At 41.8% G+C, this 21172-nt stretch overlaps 1 protein-coding gene across 1 annotated transcript; it reads left to right on the plus strand.

The window, feature by feature from the left end:
* The first annotated feature begins 599 nt into the window (after positions 1-599).
* Positions 600-2733, plus strand: LOC143940107 (apelin receptor-like). The gene has a single exon (XM_077461178.1). The coding sequence runs from the start codon at positions 717-719 to the stop codon at positions 1797-1799; it is 1083 nt and encodes a 360-aa protein (XP_077317304.1). The 5' UTR covers positions 600-716; the 3' UTR covers positions 1800-2733.
* Positions 2734-21172: the final 18439 nt, after the last annotated feature.

A 21172-nucleotide genomic window follows, 5' to 3' on the forward strand; every position in this document is an offset into this window, starting at 1 on the left:
TGATTGTGGACTATTATCACTGCTTAACATTTTTTCACGCATATTTTGGATATGAGTGTATGTTTAATAGGTACATATACATTTGGAGAGATTGTTGGTTTCAACTAAAATATTATATCGCACGGCACTGTGGTACATTGAATTATTTTAAAGCGAGAAATGAAAATGTAAATGTGTCAGCGAACAATGACTGCGAATGTGCGTTCTAAATCAGATGGTTGTCGATGAATGTCTGCAATTGCACCATTCAAACTTTTAGAACTAGATGTCTAAGTCTGTAAATATTTATCACCTATGATATCTATTACACAATTTGTATTTGCATGTTTTATTTTTTATTTTGTCTAAAGCAAGAGAATGGATCTACAAAGTAATATGTGAGTGTCCTAGTTGGTGGGAATAAGTAGTACATGGTGCAGTACATATTTTCTGGGGGAGACAGCAGGGGATGCAGAGGGGAGGGAAGATGAAGACAGTGCGCCTAGGGAATAGGTGGGGAGGAGCTGAAATAACATGGATAGACTCCTGATTGATGTCAGTGGGTGGTCTTTTGCCTTTAATTTGTCTTTCTGGGGGTGGGGAGTTCGAGGGATTCTTTAAAGAACTTGAGTGAAGGCTGTTTTCATATCTCAGGTCAGAGCACAGACACACTACAGAGCCTGGAATCTACTGCTTGCACAAGTTCACAATCCTCATCTGCCTCTCAGCTTTCAGCAATGACCAACTATGAGGATGAGCTAAATAATGAAACAGACTATTTTGACTATGAAAATGGAACTGAAGATTGCATGGAAAAAGACTGGGACCTGTCATCCTCCTTGCTACCTGTATTTTACATGCTCGTCTTTGTCTTGGGACTGTCTGGAAATGGTGTAGTCATCTTCACAGTATGGAAAGCAAAGCCCAAGAGGAGATCTGCAGACACCTATATAGGTAACCTTGCCATTGCTGACCTGGCTTTTGTTGTCACCTTACCCTTATGGGCTACCTACACCGCTCTTGGCTTTCACTGGCCCTTTGGTTCTGCTCTTTGCAAGATCAGTAGCTACCTGGTGCTGCTGAATATGTTTGCCAGTGTTTTCTGCCTCACCTGCCTGAGCTTTGACAGATACCTGGCCATTGTTCACTCACTCTCTAGCGCCAACCTGCGCTCCCGTTCAACAACAATGCTGTCTCTGGGAATTATATGGTTCTTCTCAGGGTTTCTGGCACTACCCAGTCTGATTCTCCGCGAAACCCGTCCCGATGGCAATAAGACTGTCTGTGACCTGGACTTCACCGGCCTCTCCGAAAAGGAGAACGAGAATTACTGGATTGGAGGACTCAGCCTCCTCACCACCGTGCCAGGTTTTCTGCTTCCGCTTCTCCTCATGACCACATTCTACTGCTTCATTGGCTGCAAGGTAACCATCCACTTCCAGAATCTCAAGAAAGAAGAGCAAAAGAAGAGAAGGCTTCTAAAGATAATCATCACGCTCGTCGTCGTTTTTGCCATTTGTTGGTTGCCATTTCATATTATCAAAACCATCCACACCCTGGGGCTCATAGGTGTTCTAGACCTTTCCTGCCCACAGTTCAACCTGATCCTCAGCCTGCACCCTTATGCCACATGTCTGGCATACATCAACAGCTGCCTCAACCCGTTCCTCTATGCATTCTTCGACCTTCGGTTCCGCTCGCAGTGTTTTTTTTTTTTTGGACTTAGCAAAACCTTCCATGGACAAATTAGTAACACCTCCTCCAGCTTGAGTGCCCAGACACAAAAATCTGAATTACACTCTTTGGCAACTAAAGTGTAATTAAAGAATAGAGATGATGGACATGAACAGTAAGGACAATGTACTTAGACTTTGGAGGCTAATTAAACTTATCTCTATGCTGGTAGAGCATCTGCTGATAAAGGAACAAGTCTGCTGGACTTTACTCTGGAGCCTGGAACATCCTATTGATGCCTCCTTTTGCTTGCACTGGAAAAAAAAAAAAGACTGAAAGCACTGTCTCTAGGACATCAAAGTCTTGTTCTGTCTCTCTCTGTGGTACAGGAGAGCTGGAAGGATGGGACAAGATATGCCATTAAGTTTCACGTTCATTTTTCACATAACCTCTATAATGCTAATAGCCAGAAAATACAGTATTATACTGATTCATTCTTACTACTTTGTGCATTACTTTAGAGACTTTAATTCTGTGTATATTTGGCTTTTTGAAGCACTTGTATAATGTTATAGAGCTTATATCTAACATACTCATAATGGATATTGTGGGATTTTAAAACCCGAAAGGACAAATGCTATAAATTGTTTTATTCTACCTTATTTTTCAGTGTTGAATCCATTCTGTTGCAGACAGATGTTCAAGCTGTCGGCACCGAAGGGGTTAAATATCAGCTGCGTTTGTTAACCTCTTAGTTGACAAAAAGGCAAGCATCTCCTTGCAGGGCAATGTATTGCTGGTCTCTATGTTAAGTGCCTTTTGACTGTATAGAGCTGTTGGCCAATCTCTGGCTCTCCAGCTGCTGTAGAACTACAAGGAACAGCTTGGCCAGCACGGTCATGACTGCAATTTGTGTTTCCCCAGCAGCTGCGGAGCTGTAAGTTTTCCAACATTAGAACATGTAAATATGTATATAAATAAATGAATGATTATAACATATCCCCTCGGAGAGGGGCTTCGTTGACAAGAGTTGGTATACTTTTGTAATATGATGCAATAAAATTCTTGTACTTACTAAAATATGTTGTTGTGTGTTTAATTAATTAAACCATAAAGAAGTCAAATGATATGACTTGTATCACCAATCGTACCTTACCACTTTCAATAAATACTGATTTGAATAATTAAACCATGAAGAGGAAATGAGATGCAAAACTATATAAGTTCAATGGCCTCTGTAACAAGCATAATAATGCATGAATAGCATGAATATGGTACAAACTCAACTAGGGTTTTATATTACAAGTTTGCATTCCCCTGGGGCTTTAAGTGAAGCACATGACATCAAAGTAGTAAAAATCAATACACATGATTACAAATTTATTAGCGTTTTATATTAATTATTAAATTAATTTTGATAACAGTGTCTCTTAAAAGGCTGTGATATGTGGCACATATAAAACGAGGCATGTTTATTAGGCATAGCTGATGCAAATGTTTAATAATTGGACTAATGTACAATGCAGCACTTACTACTATACATTACTAAGGGCTCCTTCAAACCACTTGAGTGGAGGTGCATTGATCAATGTAGGGTCAAAGACAGGACACATAGGGGCAGATTTACTAAAACTGGACAGTGCAAAATCCGGTGCAGCTCTTCATAGAAACCAATCAGCTTCCAGGTATTTTGTAAAAGCTTAATTGAACAATCTGAAGTTAGAAGCTGATTTGTTTCTATTTACAACTGCATCAGTAAATCAAACCCATAGAAAACAATTTTCTACGTGCCCTGCACAAACCACAACACTGCCTTGAGCTGGGTTGCGTAAAAATGCAGCACACGTCACCTTACGTGACCACCAGTCACATGCAGCCTATGTCAGATGATTCTAATGACTACAGATGCTATTCGACTGAACCAGACAACCCTGGCCAACCAGGATTTTGATCAACTTGATTTCTTCAGCTGATAACTATTGATTCCCTTCCCAACCACCCCAAAGAAAACCAGATGGCAGAGGTGCTCTACAAAAAATATCTTCCATAGGTGGACTGTGCCCTTTTGTTTACCCTCAACAGAGTCTGTGGCCAGTCCATCAGACTACCCTCTGATAAAGGGTACTGTATGTCTGTTCACCTCTGATATGAGTTACCAATTTACGTAGCAATTGAGTACCGACTTTGAAACATTTTTTATTTGCGCTGAAATCCAAACTTTCAGGACAAGCTTTCAGGATGTACCCCCTTCTTCAAGGTCCAAGTAGAAGTTATTGGATGTTAGGGAAAATAAAAAAAGTATCAGCGACAGAACTCAATTGTTTTTATTGCAAGTGAACTAATTTGGCTACAATCACCTCAAGAGTATCATAAAGACTACTAAAGTAAGTACAGTATACTGCCTAATAGTTGAACTTGCACAACGGTTAAGTGGTAGGCAATCTTGCATTGCATGTCTGGGATGTGGAGTTTGGCGTCCATAAAAGACACTATCTGGATGGCATTTTTATGTTCTCCTAATTTCCTGAAACATGGTGTTTGATGTCCACAAAAGACACAATCTGGATAAGTTTTTAATGCTCTCCTTGTTTCCCATGGGTGTTGTCCTTCTACATTCCAAAATCATACTGGTAGGTAAACTGACTCTACTCTACTAAGTGTTTGGGTATGTATTACTTTAATAAAGACATAAAGCAGGCCATACACGGGTTGCAGGAAAGAAATTCAGATAGTGGTGGCATGGTAATCCTTCCCGCTGAGCCATTGTGCTCTCAGTGATTATCGCTAGCGGCTATACAAGCCGCTAGCAATAATCACATGTAAAATCTGTCAGGCTTGGCCTACCCAAGTTGATCGATCAGTCAGCTTGGTACATTCAGCCTGCCCATACATGGTTTGAATCAGACTATGGCCGGCCTGGGATTTGATGGATTAATGTTCTCTATAAAGTGTCACAGAAAGTTTGCCAGCAATATATACAGTCTAATGCCCCTATCATAATCATACAGCAACACCTACGCACTGGGGTAATTTTGGGTGAAAGACAATTAACCTGTATGTTTTGAGTATAGATGTGCACAGCCTATTGCATTAGAGTTAGCCCAAATCTCAAACACACATGCATTTCATGTGTGTCCATACATATACTGTACACATGCAGACACACACACACACATGCAGTCACACACACACTCTTATAAATAAATGTAAACAAAACTCTTTAAAATGTGTCAGTAGGGCAGTGGATAGTGTCAGTAGGGCAGTGGATAGTGTCAGTAGGGAAGTGAATGGTGTCAATAGAGCAGTGGACATGTCAGAAGGCCAGTGGTCAGTGTCAGTAGGGCAGAGGACAGTGTTAATAGAGCAATGAAAGGTATCAGTAAAGCAGAGATTGGTGTCAGTAGGGGGGTGGATGGTGTCAGTATATATTTTTTTCTTTTTATTTTTTTTTCTTACAATTTTTTTTTTTTATTATTATTTGTTACAAATATAGATATATATATTTTTTACTGTTTTTTAGAAGCCCTATTGGGAAGCCAGAAGCACTGTGGGGGGAGGCAGACAGCAGGGGGAATTGGCACTGCACGGAGGATTAGAGTGTGCCCAGGCACACCCGACACACCCATTGCGCAGACCTATGGTTTTAAGATGTGGCAAGTAAGAAACTGGAACCCACATAGACCCAAGGAGTGTGTAAAAACTCCACACAGGTAGTCTTCCTTCTAGGAAACAAACTCAGAACATCAGAGATGCAAGGTTAAAATGCTAAAACTTTTTACCAATACTTTGCAACATCAATATTATTCAGTGTATTTACTAAAACTGGAGAGTGCAAAGTCTGGTGCAGCTCTGCATATAATCCATTCAGCTTCCAGTTTTTTTTTTGTCAAAGCTTAATTGAACAAGTTGAAGTTAGAAACAGATTGGTTTCTATGTAGAGCTGCGCCTGATTTTGCACTTTGCAATTTTAATTAGTGAGTATAGCCTCATGTATTAATAGATAATATGTAGTGTAAAAGTACCATTGTCCAAATTAATATATGAAAAATTGGAAAGGTGGAAGTGTAGGGGCAGTTGCTGATGCTGACCCATACACATCACCACCTAGGAGGGTTTGTGGACTATCTCGGTACTGATACGATGAATAATAATGAATAATATATAAAGAAAAAAGCATACAAAGTTAATAAAAGGGGGGCGTGACCGGATGGTGATGGCTGCGGTAGTGTGGTGTGAGGAGTGAGAGAGATGTGTGCTCTCTGCACGCTGATGTAAGCTTGTATCAGCGGCGCCCGTGACACTCCTACTCGATTTCCCCAGTGGTGAAGCATAGACGGGCTTGGTGTACCTGGAGGGTCTGTGGAGCCCAGTGGAGCGTGGAGCGTAGAGCGTGGTGCTCGGTGAGAGGAGGTTTGCGGCGGAGCGGTGGGGTCTCTCGAGTGCTCCGGTGGCGGTGTGTGGAGGACGGAGTACAGAGGAGAGGACTCCCAGCTCCTGGAGGTGAAGTCCCGCGAGACCCGTTTGGGAGTGGAAGCCACAGCATTGAGTCTGGAGAAGGATCACAGCCAGTGGCAGGTACAGCGAAGTTATTTAAAGGCATAGTTATAGTATTATGCATGGACTGTGGAGAGACATTTTTTCTTTATGTCAGTTCCCCCCACCATTGCCCCTTTTCTGAGCTGAACTAAAGGAGAAGTGAGAGCTGAGTTGCTGGGAATGCTGTATCACCCTTGGAAAAGTGTTACAATAAGAGAGTAATATTTACATACATTGGAAACCTAGCTGCCGCCTGCCTTTTATAAATAAGGGGCTGGTTCACCTTCAAGTCCTGGAGCAACTGTGGAGTAGCTCAAACTGACTGGGGGAAAAAAAGAGAAAGAGAAAAATTTTTTTTTCCTGCCCTGGCCCAGGGAAAATTACCCCCCGTTTCAATTTTTTTTTTTTTTTTTTTTTTTTGCGGGACACCTGCGGATCTGAGCGATGTCTGCACGGAGGAGAGGGGAGGAGCATGTCAGGCAGGAAAATGTGGGGGCACAATCACTGAGATCAGCTAAGGACAAAGAAAAAGACCCCCAGGCCACTGCAGCAACAGCTGGGATAGCTGCAGCGGCCAAGTTGGAAAAATATGCCCATGCTCATACCCCCGATAACACGCCAACTAAGGGGGGGCAAGGGAGTCAAGTGAAACCCCCAACAGACAGAAAGAGTCAAGGGCAGCAGACACAACCAGGCGTAAAACATATAAATAATAAAAATATGGGAGCAACTGGAAGATCGGAGATAAACCCCATGCAGATATCCGCAATAAATGGTGAAGAAGAGCCGACGCTGAAGGAGGTCCTTGGGGCTGTTAATGTTTGTAAACAGTCTTTACTAGAGCTATGTGATCAAACAAGAAGTATTAAAGAAGAGCTGGCCTTTATACGGCAGGAACTTCAGTTAACGGTTGACAGAATAACAGCAGCAGAAGGTAGAATTTCTCAGATTGAAGATGAGGTGTATCCATTAAACCAAGAGGTCAAAGATTTAAAAATACAGATGGGTAAATATGAAGGGAAATTGGATGAATTGGAAAACAGACTTCGCAGGGACAATATAAGACTGGTAGGCCTCCCCGAGAAGTGCGAAGGCTCTGACACAGCTGAATTTCTGGAAAAGTGGCTGGTTGAAGTGTTTGGCAGAGAGACTTTCTCCCAACAATTTTCTATAGAAAGGGCACACAGAGTTCCGCTTAGAATCATGCACCGGGGGGGTCAGCCTAGATCTGTATTAATTAAATTTTTGAATTTCCGGGATAAGGTTGTGTTGCTCCGGAGGGCCCGGGAGATGGGGAGTGTCATCTATAAGGGCGCTAAAATTTCGTTTTACTCTGACTTTTCCCCTGATCTGCAGAAGCGCAGAGCAGAGTTCATAGAGGTCAAGCGCAGACTTCAAAAATTGGACGTTACATATGCTTTGCTCTATCCGTCAAAGCTACGGGTAGTAGCACTAGGAGAGACCCTATTTTTTGACACTCCGGCAAGGGTAGAAGCATGGATGCAGGAGAAGGGAGATCAGTTATTGAAGAAGTGATGTGCTTTTTTTTTTTTCATATATGTATGTGTATGACCCCCTTTTCATTCATTTTTCCCCTTTTGTTTTTTTTTTTTTTTGTGTGTGTTTTTTCCCCTCTCTCTCTCTTTTTTTTTCTTTTTTTCTCTCCCGGGAGAGGGGAAGATCAACGAAGGGGGGGTGTAACGGGCGCACTGTAAATGAAGAAAGGGAAGATGATATATCAGAAGTCAGGGTGTAGAGAATGACACACAATATAGTAAGAATTTATGTATGAGAAAGGGGAGGGTCAAAGGGGGAGGTTGTTGAGTATTAGGGGGGGGTGGGAGGTGGGTGGGGACGGAAGCATGAGAGTAGGAGGGGGGTGGGGGGTGCATGTGGGTGTATGTGGGAGTGTAGAGGTCACGGAAAAGGCCCCTAGGGGTAACCTTGATAGGTATGGAGAGGGTTGGGGGGAGGGAACAGGGAAAATGGGAACATATAAAATTCAGGTAAAGGAAAAGGGTAATATTTGCACAGCTATAGATGATAATTTAAAAGTAATGAGTAATTACGGGGTAATGGTGTGTATAGATAGGTTTGGATCTCATGCTCACAAGAGGAGATTGGGAAGGGATTACACCACGAAGTATAAAAGATTGTATAATTTTTATAATTTTATCAAAATACTCACTAAGTGGGATTGCACTTTTCTTTTTACATCCCCCCCTTGTATTCTCCTCCTCGGCATGAATTATAGGGAGAGAAGCAGGGATTATTTCTGCTCATCGTCAGGGAAGTTAGAGAATTTAAATGCTAATTTTGTGCCTCCAGGTTTTATTCCTTCCTCGCTCTTCTTTACTCTTTTTCCGCACTTCCTAGAGTCATGCAGTCTAGAGTTTTGAATATTGGCTCTTGGAATGTCCGAGGGCTGGGAGCTTCTGTAAAAAGAGCAGTAGTGTTTGACGCCCTGGAAAGATGTAGGGTAGGATTGATCTGCCTACAGGAGACACACCTAATTAAAGAAACCATATCAAAAAGTCATAGTAGGAAATTTCAAGTCCAGTACCATTCAGTCCACACCTCTTATTCGAGGGGAGTGGCTGTGCTGGTAAGGAGAGAGGTGGCGTTCTCCTGTCGGCAGATCAATATAGATAAAGAGGGGCGGTTTATTTTTTTACACTGTGTTATTGAAAATCAGGAGTACGTTTTTGCAAATGTTTATATTCCCCCTCCATTTAAAATGGAAGTTTTATATTGTTTGATGGAATTTATAGCGGACAAATCGGGGATTCCTGTTATAGTAATGGGAGACTTTAATGAGGTTATAAATAAAAGCCAGGACAGGTTTCCGCCAGGAATATATATGCAAACAGAGGCTGAGACCCGGCTGTCTCGATTTTTGCTGGAGGGGGGCCTGTCTGATATATGGAGAATGCGCAACCCGGACCAGTTGCAATACTCATGTTTCTCCAGCTCATACTCCTCACTCTCAAGGATAGATTTAGTCATTGGGAATGAGGAGGCGAGCCGTGTAGTAAGGGAAATAGTTTATCAACCTAGAGGGGTGTCAGATCACTCGCTCGTGACAGTATCGATAAATCTAGGGGGGATAAAGCCCCCAAGAGTATGGAATATGAATCCAGTGTGGTTTGAGTTAATAGGAGACCCCGAGAGGGTGCTGTGTAGAGTGGCAGAGTTTATGGAGTTTAACAGTGGGTCTGCAGAAGTAGGAGTAATATGGGACGCATTGAAGGCCTATCTTAGGGGTATTCTCATTCAACAGGTCGCGAATATTAAGAAAACATCTAATGAATGTGAGAATAGGGTCAAAAGGGATTTAGTAATAGCAGAGAGAGCATATATAGAAAACCCTACCTCAGAGAAAAAAAAAATATGGTTAGAGAAACAACAGGAACATAAGGTAGTGGTTACTAGGAAAATAGAGAATAAAAGATTGTTCCAGAAACAAGTGGAATATGGGGAAGGGGAAAAAGTAGGAAAGATGTTGGCACAGATTGTAAGAAGCAATTCCTCGCCATCCACTGTCCCAGTGATAAGGACTGAGAATGGAGAAATATCAGCACAGAGCTCAGTGATTACTGATACCTTTAGGGTATTCTATGCCAAACTGTATTCTTCTCGGGGGACAGAGGTTGGCGAGGATATGGATAGGTTCTTTTCGGATATCAAAATGCCGTCCCTAACAAAGGAGGAGAGTGAGATAATGGAAGCCCCATTAACAATAGAGGAAATTCAGTGTGCTGTTGTAGAAATGGCCAATAAGAAATCCCCAGGACCAGATGGTCTTCCTGTGGAAACTTATAAATACTACAGTAAAATATTGCTTCCAGAGCTCCTTAAAGTATTTAATTGGGCAAAAAAGGAGGGGAGATTGCCGACGTCAATGACGGAGGCAACAATAATAGTCTTACACAAGGAAGGGAAGGACCCATTGGAAACTCAGTCCTATCGACCTATCTCCCTTCTTTGTGCGGACACTAAAATACTGGCCAAAGTATTAGCCATTAGACTGAATAAAATTATTTCCAGGCTGATACATCCCGACCAAACAGGTTTTATCCCAGGTAGAACTACAAGTACGAACATAAGAAGATTATATCTTAATATGCAGGTACCTATAGAGAATGATGGTAATGAGGCAATAATGGCTTTAGATGTAATCAAAGCCTTTGATAGTTTAGAATGGCCCTATATCTGGCGGGTACTGGGGGAATTTGGGTTCGGCCCTAATTTTATTGCATGGGTAAAAACTCTGTACAACGGTCCTAGTGCTAGAATTAGGGTCAATAATGAATATTCAGATAGGATTTTCCTAGAGAGGGGGACAAGACAGGGGTGCCCTCTGTCACCCCTGATCTTTGCCCTGGCAATAGAACCATTAGCTATTGCAATTAGATCTAGTAGGAATATGGTCGGTTTTCAAAGGAGGACGAGGGAAGAGAGGATAGCGCTATACGCGGACGATATTCTCCTTTTTCTGGGGGACACAGAGCAGTCCCTCAGACAAGGGATGAAACTTATCACAGATTTCGGGAGGTTCTCAGGCCTGGAGATAAACTGGGAAAAATCAGTTCTCATGCCATTGGATAAAAATAGGACCCAAAGCCCAGGGACAGGTGCGCAGCTGGAAGTTGTGGAGCGCATGAAATACCTGGGGATACACATACAAAGAGATCCTAATAAATATATACATGATAATTTGGTACCATTAATAGCTAAATTCAAAAAGAAAATCGAAATTTGGAAAAGACTCCCATTATCGAATGCAGGGAGATGTAACTTGATTAAAATGGTATGGATGCCTCAGTTATTGTATGTGTTACATAACTCCCCGATTTGGGTAGACATAATATGGTTTAGGAAAATAGAGGTATTATTCCGAGAACTTATATGGAAAGGAGGAGTATCCAGGATAGCTCTACAAACTTTGCAATCACCCACAAGAAAAGGAGGAATGGCAGTTCCACATCCAAGGAGCTACTTTTTAGCTGCTCAATTACAACACTTGGATATGAGTGAAGAGATGGGTGGAGGAATTAATAGGGCCTTAATATTAATGGAGACACCCCATAAGAATATCGTAGAAGCTCTGGAGGCAAACTCATTTCCCCCCAAAAAAATACCCACAATAAAATTAGTAGTAAAGGTGTGGAAGGCAGTTAAGGCGATTAAAGGCCTGGGAGGCTTAACTCAGTACACCCCATTGTGGGATAACCGGAACCTGCAGGAAATGGAAGAAATAGGGGGATGTAAAGATTGGGAAGTCAAAGGGATAGATAAGTTGGCCCAGTTATATACAGGGAATACATTAAAAACATTTAGCGCTTTAAGATCAGAGTTTGATATATCAAAACAATCATTTTACAAATACCTTCAAATTAGACATGCCCTAGGGAAACAATTTAATAGGCAAGGGCCTGTGTGGAATATCTCCCCTATTTTTAGCAGATTAAATGCCCCAGTGAGGACAAAAGGATTTATAGCGGATGTATATCCAGTTATATGTGAAGGAAGTATAGGAAGCCCAGAAGGGTTCAAATGCAGAAGGAAATGGGAGGAGGAGTTGGGAATATTTACGGATGAACAGTGGAGGAAAATACTGGAGGATGGTTACTCAATCTCAGTCTCGCCTGCCCAGAAGTTGTCACACTTAATGTTGCTGCATAGGGCCTATTATACACCAAAAAGACTGTTTAGTTTCGGACGTAGAGCAGATGATAAGTGCCCTAGATGTCAAGAGTCTGGAGACCTTGCTCACATGTTCTGGCGATGCCCAAAATTGTTTCGCTACTGGTCAGAAATTGTTACCACCTTGAATGAAACATTTGGTGTAACGATCAGGGGGGATCCCAGGATATGTGTGCTGGGCCTGGGTGAAGCAATAGGGAGATCACGACATACCAGTAAAGCAATACTGAGATGTCTGTTTCAGGCAAGAAAACTGTTAGCTCAAAGGTGGCAAGCAAAAAATGCCCCTTCAATAGCGGACTGGCAGATAGCAATTATGGAGACAATATGGAAGGAGAGGGTGATATATTTGAGGAGAGGAAATTATAAAGAATTTAAAAAGATGTGGAAACCCTGGCTGGATAGAATGAGATACCCAGAATGAGGTATGGGAGAAGTGAAAGCTGGGTAGGGAGAGAGGAAGTAGGAGGGGAAGGAGGAATATATGAGTAATGAGTGAAAAGAGGGGTTAGATTGAAGAAATATTGACACATCATGGATAGGAATGTTTTCTAAAGGTTTTTATTACTCATTAAAGTATTACTGTATTTGTAAAGGTGAAATAAGTGTTACATATGCTATAGAGAAGGTTTTTGTTGCTTTTAGTATGTAAAAGAATGTTGAAAATGAATAAAGATTATGAAATTAAAAAAAAAAAAAAGTTAATAAAAGATACACCACAATAAATTGACTACTGACGGGTTCCCCCGTAGAGTTTCTGTTGAAGTGGGGTATACGTGGTTTCCTCTACCAGTTTCGCTGCAAAAAACGCTTCTTCAGGAGGAGAGGTCTATGGAACAGTAACAACCAAAAGGTCCCTGTCCCCACCTATAACTGGCCTTCACATCAAGGAGCACATGGAAGGGCAGACACATGAAAAAGGTCTATGGAGCAGACAGTACATTTAAACAAAATGTAATGAAAAAGCTTTGTCTGCTTTATCATTATACCTATTTTGTCAGCATACTGCTGTACTTTGCAGTGGCGTAGAGTCAGAGCAAGGAACCCGAGTATGATTTCGGGGTCACAGACATCTGACACTCCTTTGAATGTGGAATGATAAAGAGAAGGAAGCTGGCCTTACTTTAAAAATTCATATGAACATTCGTAAGAAAGTTTTCAATGCATTCTATGATTTGACTAATGGTGTTCTAACGTACCGTACCACAAAATAATATTTGCTTTTAACCTTTTATTTTGGCAGGAATGGACTTTCCTGAATGTAAACCACATTCACTGTTAGAAATTAATTTTACCAAAAATTTCCATCCTGCTTCCATCTTCTTATCGCTGTAGTCGACTCGAAAAGGAACATCGATTTGAACCAACTAACAATTAGAAAATTGTACGAACATTCCTGAAATGCAAACTTTTGAATGAAACTCTATTAGTTTTATGTTCCTTTCACACGGGCTGTCTGATCAGGTCCGCCTTTCCGTTTTTCAGGCCAACCTGATCAGACCTTGCACTCTCCCCTATGGAGATCCGATCCAACCCTGCCCATAAATCCAGACGGATGGTGATCCAATTTTTAATCCATCTGGCAGATCGGATAGGATTGTATGAAAATGGACTGGTGGTCCGTTTTCACCCAATTTCCCCACAGAAGACAGCAGGACTGTGTCCATCTCCGGTCTAGACAGTGTTGAGCTGGCCATATACAGGACACCCTCTCACATGACATCCTTCTAACTGCAGATCAAAGGAGCTGGGTGGAAAATTATCAGCCTAACGGCGACTACATCCAGTCAGAAATTGGGTATTTTGACAGTCGCAGGTGCCAGAATACAACAGCTGGTGGTGCAGATTTCTCTATCCACTCTATTTAGTGAGGATGTGGAAAATCAATAGATTTCTCTTGTTAAGCCAACAGGACTGACCAAGAAAAATCCTACAGTGTATGGCCAGTGTTAATGAAGTTCTGGGGCTTTTTTTCTCACAAATCTTTGGGTGGAAATACAGAATGAAAATATTTTTTTTTAGCAAACTAAAATTTTCCATTTCTATCTTTTTACTTGCTATCATACTAACTATAGACAACCTTACTTGTCTTCTGACATAGGAGCAGTAGATAGAGGGTCTGCCAGTCAAAACTTTTATCTAACAACATCATCTTGCAGGTCACTTTGTAGTGCTCTGGATAGTCTCAGACATGGAAAGCCTTGACATTTGGGAGGGATAGTCCGCCATTATCACCTGGAAGCCTGTTTTTTCTAACTTGCCTCCTGTGATAAGCCATCTGTTACCTCTCTATTTCCCACCCCATGTGCAAAACAAGCATCACACTGCCATAGACTTCTTTTATCATAGAGAGGTTAATTTAATACACAAGTCTTATGCCCTGTACACACAGACGGACTTTTCGACGGAAAATGTGAGATCGGAGTGTGCTGTTGGAAATTCCGATCGTGTGTGGGCTCGATCTGACTTTTTCCGTCGGAATTTCCAACACACAAAGTTTGAGATCTGGATCTAAAATTTTCCGACAACAAAATCCAATTGTTTAAATTCCGATCGTGTGTAGACAATTCCGATGCACAAAGTGCCACACATGCTCAGAATAAATTACGAGACGAAAGCTATTGGCTACTGGCCTCTTTATAGCCCCGACGTACGTGTGTTTTACTTCACCTCGTTCTGAACGATCGGTTTTTCCAACAACTTTGTGCGACCGTGTGTATGCAAGACAAGTTTGGGCAAAAATCCGTTAGAAAAAATCTGACGGATTTTGTTGTCGGAATGTCCGACCGTTTGTAGAGGGCATAAGGAGCTTGTATAACAAGGCAGCGCACAGATCAATGCCTAAAGTGACCCTGTCAACAAAATTAGAAAAACATTACCTTGAGAAGAAAACAGGTTTACACATACCAGTTAATTGATCTATTTGCTGCAACTTAAGTGATGCATTGTACCTACTCAGACTCAAGGGTTGCAGTAACGCATGGTAAAACATGAGTTTTACTGTCTGTTATTGAAATGATCGACAATGTGCATACCGTGAATTATTGCAATTTATTAAGAACGGCACCTAAATACTGACGACACACAAAAATGAAGTTGAACATATACATTCACTCGAACATCGGTTGTTCGCCGAAGAGCGAACATTAGGGGGCGTTCACGGAAAATTTGAGCGCCGCAGAATGCTCCATAATGTACTGTGAGATCACAGTGCATTGCGGTATGATGATTGGCCAAAGCATGCACCTGACCTGCATGCTTTGGCCAATCACAGCGCCCTCTGCTAAGAGGGCCATAATTGGCCAAAGACAATTATGTGAGAAAAAAAAGCCCCAGAACTTCAGTAACACTGGCCATACACTGTATGATTTCTCTTGGTCAGCCCTGTTGGCTTAACAAGAGAAATTCACATGCTCAGAGTCTAAATGCTAGCTTGGCCAAAATTGCTAGCACTGCAACTGCTGCCTTTTCAGCTGGTAGACTCTACCCCCTTTCGTGAATTTATGGAATGCGTGCTGTACCTCAGTGGCAGGTTTCAAAACGCTGACTACACTGTATATACTATATATATATATATATATATATATATATATATATATATATATATATATATATATATATATATATATATATATATATATATATACATAAACACACACACACTGAAACCTCCTGCATGCCACTAACCAACCTGCCTTTAGCTAACGTTCTCTCAATCTCTCCACTGTTTACGGTCGCCGCGTGAGCAACCTTATATATTGTGCTGCTTTGACTTAGCCCCCTGAGCCATGATTGGCGAAAGGCACCCTGCCTTTGGCCAATCATGGTTTTCACAGCAGAGCGTGCTGTTGCTGGCCAAAGCTTGCAAGTTAGGTGCATGCTTTGGCCAATCAGCAGCCGTCAATGCACTGTGATCTTGAAGTGCATTATGGGGCACTCCATGGCACTCGAATTTGCCACGAACGCCCCATATGTTCGAGTTGAACTTACGTTCGACTCAAACATCGGGACCATCCCTAGTTGGCAGCCTATTCAAAGTGAAATTTGTTGTAAACAATAGACTATATATATATATATATATATATATATATAAAATAAATAATGAACATGTTATAGTTACCTGCTCTGTGTTCTGTACAGAGTTGCCCTGAACCTCCTCTTTTGGGGTTCCCCACCAGCGCTCTAGGCTCCTCCTCTTCTCAGTGTGTCACCATAAAGCCCCGTACACACGAGAGGATTTATGTCCGACAGACTTCCGAAGGAGTCCTGCCGGAGTTCCGACAGAGTTCTGACGGACTTTTCGACTGAGCGGACTTGGCCACACACAATCACACCAAACTCCGACGGATTCGAACGTGATGACGTACGACTGGACTCGAATAAGGAAGTTCATAGCCAGTAGCCAATAGCTGCCCTAGCGTCGGTTTTAGTCCGTCGGAATAGCATACACACAAGCAAATTTTTCGAAGGGACCGGGTCCGGCGGAGTTCCGTCTGAAAAATTTGAAGCATGTTCCATATTCTAAAGTCCATCAGACTTTGGCGAATCAAAAGTCAGTTGGAGCCCACACACGATCGAATAGTCTGACGGAATCAGTCCGTCGGACTTTGGATGTTGAAAAGTCCTCTCGTGTGTACGCGGCATAAGAAGCCGCTTGCTATGGTGGCACAGCTGCAGGCCTGCTCCTGAGTCGGGAATTGTACGTTCATAGACACGCACAACGTAACTCAGCCCCACCCCACAGCTCCTCCCTCACAGGATTTGATAGACAGCAGCAGGAGCTAACAGCTCCTGCTGCTGCCTCCATGTTCTGTGAGGAGAGAGAGAGAGGAGAGACACAGCACTGGATCAAAACAGGACTGGGACATTTTCACCCTAATGCAGGGAATTTATTAGGGTAAAAAAAAGTCCTGCCTTTACAACCACTTTAATTACCTAGATGTACATACAGTAATGGACCACGCAGCTCTGAATTCGGGCATTACACTTTTGCCCTCATGTTTTCTTCATTAAAGAAAAAGTAAAAAGGCATCAAAACACACGTGCGTTGCTGTCCCCTATTATACTCATTGACATGTGTTGACAGTTTTAAGCAGTTTCATTGCTTTTAATGGAATATAAATCTAGGAAAAACAAACAAGTGTGAATCTAGACGAATAGTCAATGTGGACCTCTGACTGTTCCTAACAGATGACCACTTTGTAATGTATCTGGGTAGCTTTAGGGGAGAAAGCATTACCAACTATATATGTGTATATATATATATATATATATATATATATATATATATATATATATATATATATATATATATTCCCAATATTCCCTGCACACTGAATATCTTCCTCCCCCATCTCTCCATCTCCTTATCTATCACTCATTCTGATAAACACCAGATGGTTCTTGTTCCTTCAAATGAGAGACTTGGAGTAAAAAGAAAAAGAAAAACATTTACCACCTGAAATATTTTACAGCCTTGTACAGTATGAGGTCAAGTCATGACATTTGGACAGCCAGAGGTACAGAAAGCTGTCAGCAGATTGTTAATAAATGCTTCAGTTAGTTCAAAATGGATTGTGCTCCCTTGGGAATTTTCAATTCTTATTTATTGTATTCAGTAACCGAACAAGAACATCGTCGGCAGTTGTGCTGGAAGTGCTTTCAGAGTTGGAGGACCGGGAGGTTACCTAATAATTAGGATCCACTTAGTTGCAAGCTTAGAAAATGTAGATCGTAGAGTACTCCGAGACAGTCTAAACACATTCTGGTCTAAACAAGCTTTCTACAGTTTTTATTAGCAAAACTGTTTAGATCTCTAAATACACCATATTGATGGCGCCATACAAGTAACTGAATAAAATAAATAAATACAATATTGTCAAGTTTGTCTAGGGGCCCTATGTATACAGGCAGTGGACAATGCAGTAAATACTCTACATTGCTCCTGCTTTTTATTTTTAAATCATATACTAGAGGTTCTTTATACAGATTAACTAGAGGAATGAATAATTAATTATTTGCATTGTCTGCACTTAAAAGGAGGTATAGACCCCTTTTTTTTTAGATTCATAATGGGAGTGGAACAAGCAAATACCTTTTGTTTTACTATACACTCACCGGACACTTTATTAGGTACCCCTTGCTACTACCGGGTTGGACCCCCTTTTGCCTTCAGAACTGCCTTAATTCTTCATGGCATAGATTCAACTGGGTATTGGAAACATTCCTCTGAGATTTTGCTCCATATAGACATGATGGCATCACGCAGTTTTCGCTGATTTGTCAGCTGCATGTCCATGATGCGAATATCCTATTCCACCACATCCCAATGGTGCATTGGATTGAGATCTGGTGATTGTGGAGACCATTGGAGTACAGTGACCTCATTGTCATGTTCAAGAAACCAGTGGTGAGATGATTTGAGCTTTGTGACATGGTGCATTATCCTGCTGGAAGTAGCCATCAGAAGATGAGATGGGTACACTGTGGTCATAAATGGATGGACATGGTCACCAACAATACTCAGGTAGGCCCTGGCGTTTAAACAATGTTCAATTGGGACTAAGGGACCCAAAGTGTGCCATGAAAATATCCTCCACACCATTACACCACCAGCCTGAACCATTGATGCAAGGCAGGATGGATCCATGCTTTCATGTTGTTTACTCCAAATTCTGACCCTACCATCTGAATGTCACAGCTGAAATCAAGACACAGCAGACCAGGCAACGTTTTTTCCAATCTTCTATTGTCCAATTTTGATGAGTGCGAATTGTAGCCTCAGTTTCTTGTTCTTAGCTGACAGGAGTGGCACCCGGTGTGGTCTTCTGCTTCTGTAGCCCATCCAGAGATGGTATTCTGCATACCTTGGTTGTAACGAGTGGTTATTTGAGTTCCTGTTGCCTTTCAATCATCTTGAACCAGTCCGCCCATTTTCCTCTGACCTCTGACATCAACAAGGCATTTTTGGACCATTCTCTGTAAACCCTAGAGATGATTGTGTAAATACCAGCAGATCAGCAGTTTTTGAAATACCCAGACCAGCCTCTCTGTCACCAACTACCATGCCACTTTCAATGTCACATAAATCTTCTTTCTTCCTCATTCTGATGCTCGGTTTGTACTTCATCAAGTTGTCTTCACCACATTTACATGCCTAAATGCATTAACTTGCTGCCATGCGATTAGCAATTTGTGTTACCAAGCAATTGAACAGGTGTACCTAATAAAGTGTCTGGGGAATGTATATCTACTGTTGTTCACAGGGCATTTTGGTTCATTTTTCCTTATGACCCTCACCATAACCTGTCTAGTTGTGTTGTCCTATTGGTCCTTAAATTCTACTCCATAGAAGCTACAATTTCCATACAATCTACTAATAATCTGAAGTCTGAAACCACTGTTTGTAGTTTGGGATAAATGATTCAGTAATGCCACATACACACGAGCGGAATGTCCGACTGAAAAAGTCCAACGGAAGCTTTTCATCGTATATTCTGATCGCGTGTATGCCTCATCTGACTTTTTTTTTCCCGGAAATTCTGATGGACCTAGAAATAGAACATGTTCTAAATATTTCCGACAGAACCAATTCCTATGGGGAAAACTGCTCGTCTGTATGCTGTTCTGACGAACCTTAAACGACACATGCTCTGAAGCAAGTACGAGATGGAAGCTATTGGCTACTGGCTATTGAACTTCCTTTTGCTAGACCCGTTGTACGTGTTGTACGTCACTACGTTCTTGACGATCGAACTTTGGTGTGATCGTGTGTACGCAGGACAGTATCAGAGGAATTCTGTCGGAAAAACCTTCAGAGTTTATTCCGACGGGAAAACCAGTCGTATGTACAGGGCATAAGATCTGGTTGTATCTGTACTATAAAGCAGCAGACCTGGATAAACAGTTTGCCTAGGGGCATAAATAAAAGATTTGCACGTACCTGCTCAAAACCCCACAATATGTAATATTCCCCTTATTATTCTCTTTGTGAGACATGAAGATACATTTTGTGTTAAGATTACTACACTGTCTGCATTATTTGTAATTAATAAAATGAAAAGTGCCGTGTTCTGTGCAGTACGTAAAGCTGCAGAGAACAGAGGAGAGCTCTATAACTGGGTCCCTAATTGTGTAAAGCTGGTTAAGCTACTTGTAATCATATTATCTGATCTCCTATAGTAGACACCCAGAATTATTTTTTATTGTGCTTGGTCAACTTTTTAGTTTTTGGGAGCCAGGGAACCATGTGCTATATCTGTACATGCCCCCACTTCTGACAGCTACCAAATTCAGAGGAGCATAAGTGGCTCAAGGCTTCAATCAAACAGGAACACTTAAAGTGGTTGTATAGTCTTTTTTTTAACTTTTACCTACAGGTCAGCTTATAATAAGGCTTAGCTGTAGGTAAAAAAAAAAAATCTCCTAAACCTATATGGTTTAGGAGATATTCCCCTGGCAATGAGTCGCTGATTGCAGCGGCGCATGCACACAGGGGATTCTCGGCTGAAAGCCCGGCAGACCCCGGACCCTGCCAGAAAGAAACCTGGCAATATTGCGGCTCCGGCCACTCACAGCTCCCTCGGCGTGGATCGGGTGAGATGTCGGGGCCTCGTTCTAAGGTAAGTATTTCATAATGAGCTAGTATGTGGTGCATACTAGCTCATTATGCCTTTTCCCTGGCAGGTCTGAAAAAAAAAATGCCAGTGGGGTTACTCCCACTTTAAGGCTGGTACACAGAATATCGGCTGGTTCAACAGAACCTGGCTAACATTTTGGCCAGTGTTTATAGCAGCCTGTCCGACAGAAGTCGGCCCAAATATCCGGCTTCTGTTAAACGGGCTTCCTGAAAAATCATCAGTCAGTTGGCACCCGATTAGCACTAGCAGCCAATTTCTAGTTAGTACAGCCATCTCCTTCATTTTTTTTTTCAGTTCAGCCCAGAAAAAAACCTGCATTGTATATCAGGCAGAATTTCTTTTGGGTGTTGCCTTGTATGCACTTTTACACACGCTTTACGTGCTTTTAAATGTGCTTTATGTGCACTGAACTCTATGTAACAGTGCATTGAACTCTATGTAACACTTTCATAATTTTGATGGAAACAGCATCAAAGATGCAACAAGCAGGTGTTTTTCTACCATAATGCAACCCCAACAGGCCCTCAATACACAGATGTTAATAGGGCATTAGAGTTACTGAAGGGTTCAGACACTAGTACAAGTTCAATACAAATAAAGGCGCAATATGCCATTCACTCCCCCCCCCCCACCCCCTG

This window comes from Lithobates pipiens, unplaced genomic scaffold (assembly GCF_037356315.1).
Source record: "Lithobates pipiens isolate NorthernLeopardFrog02 unplaced genomic scaffold, aLitPip1_a1.2 Scaffold_3, whole genome shotgun sequence".
In the NCBI taxonomy this organism is placed as follows: Eukaryota; Metazoa; Chordata; class Amphibia; order Anura; family Ranidae; genus Lithobates; species Lithobates pipiens.

What these genes read in the sequence shown, in the direction of transcription:
- LOC143940107 (XM_077461178.1), top strand. Translation starts at nt 717, where the DNA reads ATGACCAACTATGAGGATGAGCTAAATAATGAAACAGACTATTTTGAC.